The 12,891-nt window shown below is 60.6% G+C and overlaps 1 protein-coding gene across 4 annotated transcripts; it reads right to left on the reverse strand.

The window, feature by feature from the left end:
- Nucleotides 1–314: 314 nt before the first annotated feature.
- On the reverse strand, nt 315–12,728 carry MAP3K6 (mitogen-activated protein kinase kinase kinase 6). Of its 4 annotated transcripts, XM_032759517.2 has the most exons (29): nt 11,700–12,728; nt 10,210–10,349; nt 10,098–10,121; nt 9,641–9,831; nt 9,354–9,522; nt 8,880–8,986; nt 8,290–8,460; nt 8,080–8,192; nt 7,530–7,689; nt 7,146–7,308; nt 6,961–7,068; nt 6,787–6,836; nt 6,598–6,693; nt 6,364–6,451; nt 6,148–6,281; nt 5,684–5,811; nt 5,301–5,437; nt 4,861–4,966; nt 4,185–4,342; nt 3,895–4,087; nt 3,657–3,795; nt 3,199–3,352; nt 2,888–3,064; nt 2,498–2,603; nt 2,082–2,241; nt 1,880–1,992; nt 1,460–1,533; nt 1,102–1,178; nt 315–902 (listed from the first exon to the last, which is right to left on the reverse strand). In XM_032759517.2, the coding sequence occupies exons 1-29, from the start codon at nt 12,037–12,039 to the stop codon at nt 812–814; spliced, it is 3,867 nt and encodes a 1,288-aa protein (XP_032615408.1). In that variant the 5' UTR covers nt 12,040–12,728; the 3' UTR covers nt 315–811. The 4 variants fall into 4 exon arrangements, 3 of the variants coding, with proteins under 3 accessions (XP_032615408.1, XP_032615409.1, XP_058300293.1); XM_032759518.2 differs by lacking the exon at nt 10,098–10,121; XR_009214913.1 differs by lacking the exons at nt 315–902; nt 1,102–1,178; nt 1,460–1,533 and adding an exon at nt 3,452–3,482 and having other exon boundaries at nt 1,904–1,992.
- Nucleotides 12,729–12,891: the final 163 nt, after the last annotated feature.

A 12,891-nucleotide genomic window follows, 5' to 3' on the forward strand; every position in this document is an offset into this window, starting at 1 on the left:
TCAAGCGATTCTCCTGCCTCAGCCACCTGAGTAGCTGGGATTACAGGCACACGCCACCACGCCCAGCTAATTTTTGTATTTTTAGTAGAGACGAGGTTTCACCATGTTGGTCAGGCTGGTCTCGAACTCCTAACCTCATGATCCACCCACCTCGGCCTCCCAAAGTGCGGGGATTACAGGCGTGAGCCACCGCACCCGGCCTAAAAACTTTTTTTTCATTTATTTATTTATTTATTATTATTTTTTGAGACAAAGTCTCGCTCTGTCGCCCAGGCTGGAGTGCAGTGGCACAATCTCGGCTCACTGCAAGCTCCGCCTCCCGGGTTCACACCATTCTCCGGCCTCAGCCTCCCCAGTAGCTGGGACTACAGGCGCCCGCCACCACGGCCGGCTAATTTTTTTGTATTTTTAGTAGAGACTGGGTTTCACTGTGTTAGCCAGGATGGTCTCGATCTCCTGACCTCGTGATCTGCCCGCCTTGGCCTCCCAAAGTGCTAGGATTACAGGTGTGAGCCACCGTGCCCAGCCAGCAAAAAATTTTTTTTAAAAAGACCTAGGGGGCTCTTCCCAGGATACCCCTTCCCCCATACGCCTCCAAAATTGCCAGGACAAAGGTTCAAAAGTGTTCTGTTTAATACGCTTTGTCTGGTAGTGCTTGGGTGCCTGTGGTTGGTTTCTCTCACTGGAACCAGTCCTGGCCCCCACTCGCCTGGCTTCCTCCAGTCGCCCCAGGCCCTGGGGCTGGTGTGTCAGAAGCTGCCTTTGTCCTCTCTATTCATCCATCCGTGGGTCTGTCTGGCCTCTGATGCCCTCATTCAGCCTCTCGGGGTCCAGGGGTGACAGGTGTGGGTCCTGTTCGCTGTGCCAAGATGGCCCTCCAGATGCGACATACCATCCCTCCCCTGGGGGTAATGGACTCAGTGTGGCTCAGCCAGAAGGTGGCCCTGGACTCTCTCTTGCACCCACTGTCTGCCCAGTGCCCCCTCTGTCCCTAGGGGACCCAGGTGCCCCTTTGGTTTCCAGGAAGGAACCTAGGCAGGCCTGCAGTTGGCCAGGATGAGGCCATATGCATGGTTCACACTTGGGGGGCCCAGGATGTACCTGATGCGGGTGTAGATAAGGTCATCTCGAGTGGCATAGGTGAGCAGGGTGTGGAGGGTGAAGCTATGGTTCAACAGCTGAATGTGGTCAAAGACGCGCAGAAACAGGCAAATAAGAAATTACAGAAAGATGTGTCGAGACCCAGGTACTAGCTCTGCTCTCTTGCCAAAATACTGAGGCAGATCACACCCTTCTGGGCCTCAGTTTTCTCATCCATACAATGGGACGAGAATACTAAGTGTTCTTCTGGTATTGAGATTCTCTGCATCAGAGGGCACAGTGAGAAGAGGAGGAAGATGGACAGAGATGGAGGCTTTGGCTGGTGAGGTCAGTGATAGCCAAGCACTCCTCGACTCACCATTTGGATGGTGCCTGAATCCACATTCAGTTCCTGTAGCCACTGCACCAGGCCCTGGTCCGTTGAAAGAGCAGCTGTCAAGAAGCAGTCAGATGATGAGCCCAAGGGTGCCTCCTGCTCTCGAATCCACAACAGTGTTCTCTAGCCAAGGCCGCTCAGGTGATGAGCCCAAGTCAGGTGATGAGCCCAAGGGTGCCTCGTGCTAGAAGCTGCCTCGAATCGTGTTCTCGAGCCAAGGCCCGCTCAGGTGATGAGCCCAAGGGTGCCTCATGCTAGAAGTTGCCTCGAATCCACAACAGTGTTCTCTAGCCAAGGCCCGCTCAGGTGATGAGCCCAAGTCAGGTGATGAGCCCAAGGGTGCCTTGTGCTAGAAGCTGCCTCGGACCCACCAATAATGTTCTCCAGCCAGTGCCCACTCACTTGGAGGCTCTGGGGCCAGGGCATCGGTCCGGGCTTCCTCATTCAGCCGCTGTAGAGCCCGCTGCACCAGGGCCTGGTACTCCTGTTCCTTCCCCGCCAGGACTTCGCGCAGCCTGTGGGGCACAGAAGAGTAGAATGGAGTGGGGAGTGGGGAGTGGGTTGAAGCCTGGCAGAGGCTATGAGCGATTCCAAGGGGCTTTACCGATCAGTCTCTGCCCTCAAGAGGCTCAGCTGCACCATCAGAGGAGCGGGGCCCTGCTCGGGCTCCACTGGAAGCAGGCTCTGCTGGCCTGGGCTCTGCTGGGAGTCCCCTTCTTTACTCAGCTCCTCTGACCTCGGTGAGACCGCCTCCTTCTCCACCTCTGCAGCCCAGTGCGGTGAACTCAGGCAAGGCTACAACGCCCGTTTGGGAACCCCAGACCCCAGCAAGGGAGTGCGGGGGTAGGGTGCCCAGCTCTGGGCAGGCCCCAGGCGGTGCCGGTATGGGAGATATCCATTTAGTCACCGGCACCTGCCCGCCCCTGTCCCGCCTGGCCCCACCGGCCCCATTCGATGTTCACCGCGCCCAGCAAGCACCACACCCTCGCTGGCAGGAGGCCCCTGGCATTCCCCTCCTACCCGGGCCTAGCACAGCCAGGGCTGCCCGCACAGCACGGCTGAGCAGTGAGTCCAGAACGAACATCCAGTGTGGACGGATCTGGCGCCTGCGGAGGATCTGCTTCACCTGCGGGGGAGGGAGGTGCCGCTGAGGCAGCTGAGCCTCAATTAGAGGCGGGGCTTGAGTTGGAAAGGCCTAGAAAGTCTTCAGCGGGAGGCGAGAGGGGTGGGCGGGCTTGAGGTCCAGGGAAGGCCTAGGCAGCTAAGACTGGGCAGACGGTTTTCTGCTGCAGGCCTGATCTTCACGGAGGAGACAGGGAATCTTGGAACGTCAAGTCCTGGCACCTCACCAGGCACGGGGAGCTCACTACCTGTTGCTGGGCAGCTCTAACTACCAGAAGGCGCCCTCACCGCATCCGGGAAGGCAAACAGCGGTCTGTGCAGAAGTGCAGGCCCAAGGCCCTGGGCCCTCAGCCGTCCTTGCAGAGCCCGCAGCTCCTGGGCCAGCTGCCGGCGGTTGGGAGTGTGGATGTGTGCCCTGAGGCAGCGCAGCAGCTCTTCCACATGGTTTCTGCCCAGAAGGTCCCCCTGAGAAGGAAGAGAGGGGTTGTCAGCGAGTGTTCCAGCGAAAAGAGACGCTGCCGCGGAGGTGGGGGGCGGGGACATCAGCAGGTGTCCTGACCCTGCGCGACCACCAGGGGGCGCTAGGGCGGACCGCCCACCTGCTCCTGGTGCAGATTCGCCGCCAGCGCTGGCAGTTCCTGCTCCAATACCGCGGCCAGCATGGCCCGACGCTTGCTCTCCTGGTGCAGCAGGCTCAGCCCCGAGCTCTCCTCCGGAGACGTAGGCTCCTCGGCCGCAGGCTCCTCGGGCACCCTGGGCACAAGGGCGAGCTGCTGATTGAGGACGGGCAGCAACCGGCCAGTCACCTCTGTTGCCGGGTTTGAATCCTGGCTCTCCTACTTTTATGCCTACCTCACAGGCATGAACATAGATGAACCCCGCACTGCGAGGACACAACAAGTCCAAGTTAGAGATGCCAGAACAGGGCATGGGGAGGCACCAAATGCCACATTCACAAGTGGTCAAGGTGCCCAGGTCCCCAGGGACGGCTTTTGTAGGAGGGGAGAAAAAGGCAAAACCAGGCAAATGGAACCCATCCCAGGAGCCTAAGTCTCACCGGAGCTGGCTGGTGCCCCCATAACTGAGGCAGCGCTTCGGGGGGCTGGGCGGGTGCTGAGAGGGTGCCTGAGGGCACGGGAATGTCTGAGACTGGGTGGTTGAGTTGGCTGAAGGAGTGGGACTGGCAGAAGGGGCATCTGAGGGAGGGACAGAGCTGTCAGCTGGGCTCTCCTCCACCCTCACAGCTCCACCACTCCTCTGCCCTCCGGTGTGCCCATCCCGCCACCCCCAAGCACCTGAGGGCCGTGGAGCATGTCGTGGGGAGCTGGGGCTGCGGCTCCTTTTCCCAGGCTGCAGGAAGGGGTCCCCCAGCAGTGTCTGGGCGCTGGCTCGGAGGCGGGGGTCTGGCTCAAAAGTTCGGAGGAGAAAGGCTTGGGCCTCGGCGGACAGAGAGCCGGGCATTGGCGGATGGACCTTGTACATACCCACCTGTGGGGGGAAGGTGAACAACGGTGACATTCAGAGGTGTCCAAGGCCCAGGCTGGCCCTATGTCACTTCCATGGGCCAGGCCTAAAGGGGTCTCACCTGAAACATGGCAGCCTGGGGGCTCCCTAGCTCATGGAACGGGGGGCGACCTGTGGCCATCTCAATGACAGTGCAGCCCAGTGACCAGATGTCAGCTGCTTTCCCATACCCACGTGGGCCCTGGTCAATGATTTCTGGGGCCATATACTGCAGAGTTCCTAGGACAGAAACGGGAGCACCAATGCCCATCTAGGCTTCATCATGGGGTTGGAGCAGGGAGGGGAATGCCATCATCCTCAGGCCGACTGCACCCATACTGAACGTATCATCCAAAACGTACCTCAACACCTATCCTGGTCATCAAACATCTATCCTGAGTTCCATCATTCATCCTGGGCTCCACACATTCACAGACTCCATCACCCACAGAAGCGCTCCAGCACACATCCTGGATTGCATCGTCCCCCTGAACTCCATCACCCGCTTTTTCCTCCAACTCCCACCTTGGCCTACATCAACAAGTGTAGGCCTCAAGTGCTAAAGTCAATCTCATCACTTATCCAAGCTCCAGTTCTAGATGCCGTCACCTCAGCCCTGGCCCAATCACTCACCCTGGGTTTCATTCCCCATGAGGACTCCAACTCCATGCCTAGGAGAAACCCCATTCCCTGGAAAGTTCCAAGAGATCTTCTGCCCCAGGTCAGCATCCCCACTCACCACCCCCACAGCTTGTTACCTGTGAAGGTCTCAGTGCAAGGTGTGAGGCCTGCCAGCCGCTTGGAGGTGCCGAAGTCAGAAATCTTGAGCAGCCCACTGAAGGTGTTGATCAGCACATTGTCCCCCTGATTGACAGCCATTAGTGGACACTGGGCTGGGCCGCTGCCGGCAGAACTAGACCCTCTTTCTGGGATCCCATCTCCTGGAGATCCCAGCCTGGTCCTGCCTCTGTCAACACTCTCTCTTGCCATCCCACTTATATGCCCCTCTGGGAGCTGACAATTGGTTTGGCTTCAGAGCTGAACTTCTCCCCTCCTTCTCTAAGGAGCCTCCCTGATGAATTCCCTGCCCTTTGCAACAGGTCTGCTCACTTAATCTCAACTGCCAGCCTGTGTCTGGGACCATGTCTCCTTTCTCGCCACCCCAGCAGATGAGGGCAGGGCCAGCCCCAGGGCTTACCTTGATGTCCCTGTGCACGATGTGGTTGTCGTGCAAGTAGCCAAGTCCCTGCAGGATCTGGCGGGTGTAGAAACTGATGGTGCTCTCGTTGTCCTTCAGGGGTCCCCACACTGACCGCAGCAAGGAGGACAGGCTGCCTGGGTGGGGACAGTCCAAGTTCATTCTTCCCACCCACTGGCTGCAGCCCACATCTGTCTGCTCAAGGCCTAGACACACCATGTTGTAGCCCCAACTCCATCACCCAGCACCACTCCTCAGCTAATTCCAGGCTACACCACCCACACGCACTAGGGTGCATTTCCCCCTAGGGCTCTCTACCCCTGCCTGCCTCGGTCCCATGCCCCACACCTCGGTTTCATTCCCATCCCACACGGGGCAGGCACCTCCAGGCACTTCCTCCATGAAGATCTTAAGGTAGCCGCCCTGGCTAGCTGAGCCCAGATAACGCACTATGTTCTTGTGGCGCAGGCGTTTGTGAAGAGCGATCTCTTCATGCAGGGGCTGAGAGAACCTGGGGGGAGGTCGGGGAGAGGGGAAAGGGACAGAGGTGGGCAGAGAAGCTCCGCCCATCCCACTCCAGCCTGGCCCCGCCCCAAGGACCCGCCCCGCCCACGAGCCCTCTCCGATCTTCCCCACCCTTACCACCCTGCTCATAGGACCCTCCAGACCTCAGTCCCGCCCGCACGGTCCTGGCTGTTCCGCCCACGGGCCCAGTCCACAGGGCTCGAACTCTCAGGTCCTACGAGCCCGCCCACTAGGCCCTGCCCACGGGAGCCGCTCCGCCCGTGGCCCCGCTCACTCGGCCCTCGCGAGCCCTCAGCCCCACCCGCGCGGCCACGCACCGCACCTGCTGTCCCGCTCCGGGATCTCCTTGACGGCGATGCGCACCCTCGTGTGGCGATCGCGACCCGCGTACACCACCCCATACGTGCCCTTGCCCAGCACCAGCCGCTCGCCCGTCTCCGTGTACTCATAATCAAACTGCCGGGCGCGGGGTGAGATGGGGGTTCAGCGGGGCCCGCGGCCCCTCGCCCTCCGCGAGCTCCCAGTCCCGCGTCCTCACCTCTAACATCTCCCCCACGCCCTCCGCTTCCTCCGCGGGCGCCGTGGAATCCGGGTTCGTCACCCAGGCCTGGATCAGGCCGCAGAACCTGAAGGTGGGGGAGGTCAGACCCGCGGGAGGGGCATCTTGGTCCCCACCTAAGCCGGAGCATCCAAGGGACGTCATCCCTTATTTTCCCCCACTCCCCCGGGCATCCTGGCCCTCAGAGTACTCCGACCATGAAAGGCTGCGCACCACTGGCAGTGCCCTACGCTGGGGAAGCACAGCTGGACGTCCTGAGCCGGGGGGAGTGCATAGAGGAAGCAGCAGCGCTCGTCGCGCTTGGAGGCGCTGGGAAGGGATGAAGAGCCCAGTAAGCGTCAGGCTGGGTGGCAGCGACCCTCACCTCCCATCTTTCCAGTCGCCCCAGGTCCCGCCTATCACCTGACTCCGCATATGGAGGCGACTGGGAAGGTCCAGCTAGAGGGAATGTCCTGCAAGAAGAAATGGGGTGTGATGGGAGGTGCTGGTGACAGGAGAGGGGTCTGAGGATGGGAGAAAGGCTCCACAGAAAAGGTCCCAGCAAAGGTGAGTGAGGGGCCTCAGCAGCGACTTCACCTGGGTCTCAGGCTCCAGCAGGCTCAGGGTCACTGTGCTTACTGGGTCAGTACCCCGAACCTGGAGCTTTGCAGGCAGCAGCACCTTGTTCATCTCCAGGACCAGCACCTGCAGGCAGTGGGGGAGTGGGGTCAGTCAGAAGGGGCTTACCCCTTTCCTGGGTCCACCACCCCTACAGGCCTCACCAAGCACTGGTCGCCCTGGGGACAGGCCGTCTTGAATGGTTGGCAGGACTGTAGCAAGAAGTGGAGCCAGAAGTGGGCACGGCGTGGTGGCCCTCCAGGGGGCTCTGGCGTGGGCCTGAAGTGCTGGTAGAGCAAGAAGGTCTCCATCACGGACACCAGGTACCTGCACGCAAAGCCGCATCCTCAGTTCAGCCCAGGCACCAACCAGCACTGCCGGGGAGAGGAAACTGGCCTGGATATAGCTAGAACATTGGCATGGGGTGTGACGGGCACTGGTCTAAATGTAGCCAGGTCATTGGCTCAGGGTTCAGTCTAGCATGCCAACGGACATAGGTGCAGGAGCTGACAGCCCAGGTCAGGCCAAGAATGCAGAGGGCCACCTACCATATGGGGGCATTGAGCTTATACAGCTGCTCTGCAGCCAGCACCACCTGGGTGGGGTCATTGGCGAGGATCTGGGCTCCCAGGTAGAAACCCACATCCCAGTAATACTGCATCTTCTCCACGCAGCCTTTGCGGGCCAGCAGGCAGCCCAGCTTCATGCCTGGGGGAGAGGGGCATGGGCTCCAGTGAGTGTGGGTGCAGGGGCGAGTGAGGCCCACCATTTCCGTGGGCCTGAGTGTGGACATGAACATAGATATGAGTAAATCATTGGGTGTGGCAAGATCTCGGGTGGGATCAGGAGCTCGGGCACAGGTATATGTGGAATTCAGGATGTAATGAACACCCAGATGTGAGTTTGGGAACATTTGTGGGTTTGAGGGCTCCTGAGGGCCCAGAACAGGTATTAGGACCCAGGTGTGGGTACAGGCAGGACAGTCCAAAATGGATGAACTCATCCTAGCTCTTGCCCAGTGTGCTCTCTCCCTGCCCTCTTCCCAGGCCCCTCTGAACCCCTGTGGGTGAGGAGACGAGAGCCAGGATCAGTGCTCACCTATTAGCCGGAGCTCCTTGGAATCCTCAAAGCGCTGCCCGGCAGCAATGAGGAGCACAGCTGCGTTGATGCCTGAGTGGAGGCTGGGCTCTACGTCAAAAGCCTTGCGATACCTGGGGTGGGGGTAGGGGGTACAGGGCTGGACTGATGCCCACAGCACCATCCCTCATCTCACAGCTCAGCCCACCGGCCACTCACTGTGCTCTTTACCAGTGATAGGCCTGCTCCCGGTGCCCAGCATCCTGGAAACCCGAGCCGAAGAACATGTCCTTGTAGATACGGCCACACATGCAGTACAGATCGGGCGCCACAGAGCCCTCAAGCTGTACCAGCGGCAGCAGCACGGCCAGGGCCTTCGCCCGGTCCCCAGGCCTGTTCCTCCTAGGGAAAAGATGGGCTCAGGCCCTCCCTGACGGCCCTGGCCTGCGCTGTCCAGGGACCTCTAGACACTGAACAGCAGGGACCCTTCCAGGGGCCTGACAATAATGACCTCAAAATGATAGTGACCCTGGCCAGCACTGACCTCTCTAGTGACCTCAGATGGAAGTGATTCCTAGATGCAATGACTCTTAGGAGCAGTGATCTTGGCCAGCGGTGACCATACCACAGGCAGCACCACCTCCCCCACCCCGACCCAGGCAGCAGTAACTCAGAACAACAGGGACCTACTGACATCAGTGACCCTGGTCAGCAGATTCCCCGAACAGCAGTGATCCCAGACAGCAATGGCTTTGCACGCAGAGACCCAGGTTTCGGAAACCTTTATGTGGCTATGACCTAACCCTTGCTCTGCCACTCACCGGTTGAGGGCAAAAGTGTAGTGGAAGCAGACATTATGCTGCTCGGCCACATCGCAGGTGGGCAAGGCCTGCAGCGTCTCCACCAGCTCGATGATGGCTGAGTAGTCCTGCATCAGGGAACGGCAAGCACTGGCATCATGGGCCTCCAGGCCCCGAGGAACCTTGAGCCAGGGTCCTGTCCCACCCCTGACATCCCACCTAGCCACCATCTTCTGCATGCCTCCCTCAGGCCCAGCGGACACCATATCTCACAGGGAGAACCTACTGTATGCCCCATGCTGGGCGTTCCCAACCCCACAACTGCCCCAGGAGGCAGGGACACGCTCATCCTAACAAATAAGGAAGCCAACACTCAGAGACATTTGATAATTTGCCCAAAGCCACCAGTGAGCAAGTGGCCCAGCCGGGAGCTGAACTTGGGTTTGTCTGACCTCAAATGCCAGCTGCCCTCCTGCCTCTCTGAACACCACGCACCTGCACGTCGCGGTAGGAGAGCAGCAAGTTCATGATGATGTCGGGGCTCAGCAGCTCCACGCTGTCCAGTCTCCGCTGCAGGCGAGCCAGCTCCTGCCGCAGCCGTGGCCCACTGAACCGTTCCCGCGCCTGCCGGATGTCCCGCCGAATGGTCTCCCGGAAATAGCCGCTGATGCCCAGGGCAGGGGAGGCAGGGAGAGAGAATGGTGGGGCCTGTACCTCAGCCCCAGCCCACCGTACCCTTACCAGCCCCCTCCTGGAGCACCCGTCCCGGGGACCCTCATTACCAAGAGTCCGTGGGTGTGGCCTCCAGCAGGCGGGCAAGCCGGCCCACCAGGGGAGTGAGCAGGGCCTCGGACCCCACTCCGGCCTGTACCAGCCCATCAGCCAGGCCCCGCAGAAGGCCTGCATCACCACACAGCACCCGACCAGTGGCCGTCACCACATAGGGGATCAGTGTGTAGCTGCCAACGCAATCCTGGTGGAAGGGAGGCAGGAATCAGTGAGGTCAGAGGTCAGCACAGGGCTAGACAAGGGGAGTGAGAGCATCAAAGGTCAGCACCAGTGGGAATTGGAATCACAGGAAAGGGGCACCAGTCATGAGAGGAGGCAACAGGAAACAGAGGAATACATGGGATGTCAGGGGGGTGTTAGGTGACTGAGGAGGCCAGGAGGATTAGTGGAGGTCAGAGGTCATAGTGGAAGTCAAAGGGCACTTTTGAGTGAGAGGTGGATTCTGCTCACCGAGTTCTTCTGGAAAACATCCTCCTGCAGGAGGCAGACAGTCAGATACTGGTGTTCTGTGTAGGCCTTACCCCAGCCCTGTGCCTGCCTCCACCAGCCCCAGGCCACCTACCCGCAGGGCCTGCAGGTCAGGCAGGTCGGCCTGGGAGCAGAGGAGCACGTTGTTGGTCATGCTGAAGCTCTCACGCACACCAAGGTGGTAGAACAGGGAGGGCTGTACCAGCGAGCTGCTCACCTCCAGCACCACCACGTCTGCAGGCACAGAGGGGGCGGAGCTGATCCCTGAAGCCCAGCTCGATGGGGAAGGAGCCGGGGGCCATCCCGGCTTGACCTGCCTTGCTGTGGGACTCCAGTAGGGTCTGGTTCTGCTTTGGGCTTCGGTCGGCCCTTTTTAGGGTCCCCCTGGCATTTTCACAAAACTGATCTCTGTGGTGTTGCAGGAGAGGAGTGGGGCTCACTGGGTTGGGACCCTCAGGCCACGGTTCAGAGCCTGTGAGCACCTGGCATGGGGGAAGGGAAGCTGTGGACCAGCTGAGTCTGTTCCAGGCCATTTAGGAGGTGGGAGTTGCGCAAACATAGAAGTGCCCTCCTCTGGTCTTCAGCACAGTCTCTTGAAAGGGGCTCCCATCAGTGTGCATAGACAACGCTGTGCCTAAATGTATGTATGTGTATATCTGTGACATGTATAGCTTACTATGTCTGACTTTATCTGTGTGTGTGACAGCGTCTGCTAGGGCCTGCATGAGTCAACATGTATGCGATTTGTGTCTGTCGATAATTGTATCTTTGTGTCCCAGTGGTCGGGTCAGCCTTCATTTTAGGCTACGATTTCATGGACATCCAGGACGCGCAGCTACTGGATTCTAGCACGAGCAAGTAAGTATGGGGGCCGAGCACCCGGGCTGGCTGGAGGGAGGAGTGACCCGCGGGGGAATAGCCTCCTTCTGGCCCCGCCCCTGGCCCATCCTTTCCCGCCCACTTCCCCGCCCCTTCCCCGCCCATTCTTTCTTGGCCGCTGAGGCCACTTAACCTAAGCTCCCTCACCCAGTATCCAGTCCCGTCGGGCCCCTTCGCTTCTCTTTTTGCCTCTCCTAGCCCGATCCTCGGAAGTAGTATGTTAGGACTCCTGAACTCCAGCCTCCTAGGTACAGCCCCTTTCCCTAAGTCCAAGCTCCTCTCCCAGTAATTGTCCTCAAGAGATCCGCGTGACATTCTCCCGAGGGTGACGCTGAGTTCTCCAACCCCACCCCTGAGACACCACAGCCCCGCGCCGCTCCCCGTCCCGCCCCAGAGTTCCAAAGCCCCTCCCCGTCCTTGCCCCGCTGGCCGGGCACCGCTCCGACTGAAGGGTGTCTAAGCCCCAACCTCGAGCCCTAGAGCCGCGCCGGGATCCCTGTCTCGTCCCGAGCCCGGCCGCGCCCCAGATCCCCTAAATCCCACTTTTTTCACGGCCCTGTCCCAAGTCCTTCAGCTTTAGCTCACTTTAAATTCCCTAGACCCGGTACCCCTCTCGGCCCCTCCCTTGAGCCTTCGAGCCCGGCTTGGTCCCCTCCCAGGACCCTGAGTCCCGCCTGGATCCGGCCCCGCCCCCAGCGCGCTCACCCGCGTTGTAGAAGGCATCCAGCGAGGCGGTGTCGCCCAGCTCCAGCGTCCCGAAGGGCAGGCTGCGCAGCTGCGGGGGCGGCCGCGGCCGGGGGACCTGCGCGCAAGCCTCGCGCAGGCAGCGCAGAGGCAGCGGCTCCGCCTCGGTTCCCTCCCGAGGCTCCAGCCCGGGCTGCGGCTCCCGGGTCAGCACGTAGACCACGCTGAGCGGCCGGCTCCGCGCGCAGCCCCGGCCCAGGGGCGCCGCGAGCGGCCGGCCCCGGCTCAGCGCCACGGCCAGCGGGTCCTGCCAGCAGCTGCCGGCGCGCTCCGCCCCGGACCGGGGACACGGCCCCGCCATGCGAGGGCGCTCAGGCGCGGGGCGCCGCGCACTGGGAACCTGGGGAGGGGCAGGAGCCTGGGCCGGCAGATCAGGAATCTTGGAATCTGGAATCCGTTCGGAATCGGAGAATCTCCCACGGGATCTAGGGGTCCGGAATCCGGCCTGACGTCCAGTTCCAAGAATCTAAAGTCCAGGGAGAAATCCTAGCTCGGACTTGCAAGGTCCTGACGTTCCGAAATCCGGGATTGGGTTCCAGGAATCTGGGGCATCCGGTGATCGGCAGCTCAGAGCCACTTGGGGGATCATGGGAATCGGCCCGGAGGTGCTCGCCACCTGGACTTCTCAAGAGAGCGCCCGCCAACGCTGTCCTGCCTTCACTTGTAGGCTGAGCCCAGCCCTTTCCCGGCCGACCCAGAAAGCTCCACCCTCGGCCCTGGGGCAGCGCCGCTCCCTAGCGGCTTGAGACTCACCCTCTCCCCTCCCTTCTCTCCCGCCAGAACTTTGGAGACTGGCGGCTTCCGGAACAGCCTGTGCCCCTGTGCACACCAAAGACTGTGGACTGCTCACAGCAAGCGCACATAAAATGTGTGACGAGGCCAGGGCTAGGGAAAAGGTTCGATAGAGGCGCTGCTCTGCAGGGATCCGTTGAATGAATGGCTCTCTAGAGACATCAGGGTGCGCAGAGCATGATGAACAATGGGTGTCCCCTCACCCCTGGGCCCAGTGAGTGCAGACAGGGAGGCACTGGGATGGGGGAAACCTACACCTTAGGCCGCTTGCCCGAAAGCCTTCAGTCCTGGAGTGGGACTTGGCATCTGAGCCTTTACTGTCGCTAGGGGGCTGCTTTCCGCAGGACCCAACCTGCTGTGG

The sequence above is a fragment of the Hylobates moloch genome, unplaced genomic scaffold, assembly GCF_009828535.3.
Source record: "Hylobates moloch isolate HMO894 unplaced genomic scaffold, HMol_V3 SCAFFOLD_9, whole genome shotgun sequence".
In the NCBI taxonomy this organism is placed as follows: Eukaryota; Metazoa; Chordata; class Mammalia; order Primates; family Hylobatidae; genus Hylobates; species Hylobates moloch.

Coding starts and splice junctions, on each gene's coding strand:
- MAP3K6 (XM_032759517.2), bottom strand. CDS start 12,039: ATGGCGGGGCCGTGTCCCCGGTCCGGGGCGGAGCGCGCCGGCAGCTGC. Junction 6,452..6,597: donor AGCGTAGGGCACTGCCAGTG/GTGCGCAGCCTT, acceptor CCCCACCTTCAG/GTTCTGCGGCCTGATCCAGG. Junction 4,088..4,184: donor CCCAGGCTGCCATGTTTCAG/GTGAGACCCCTT, acceptor TTCCCCCCACAG/GTGGGTATGTACAAGGTCCA.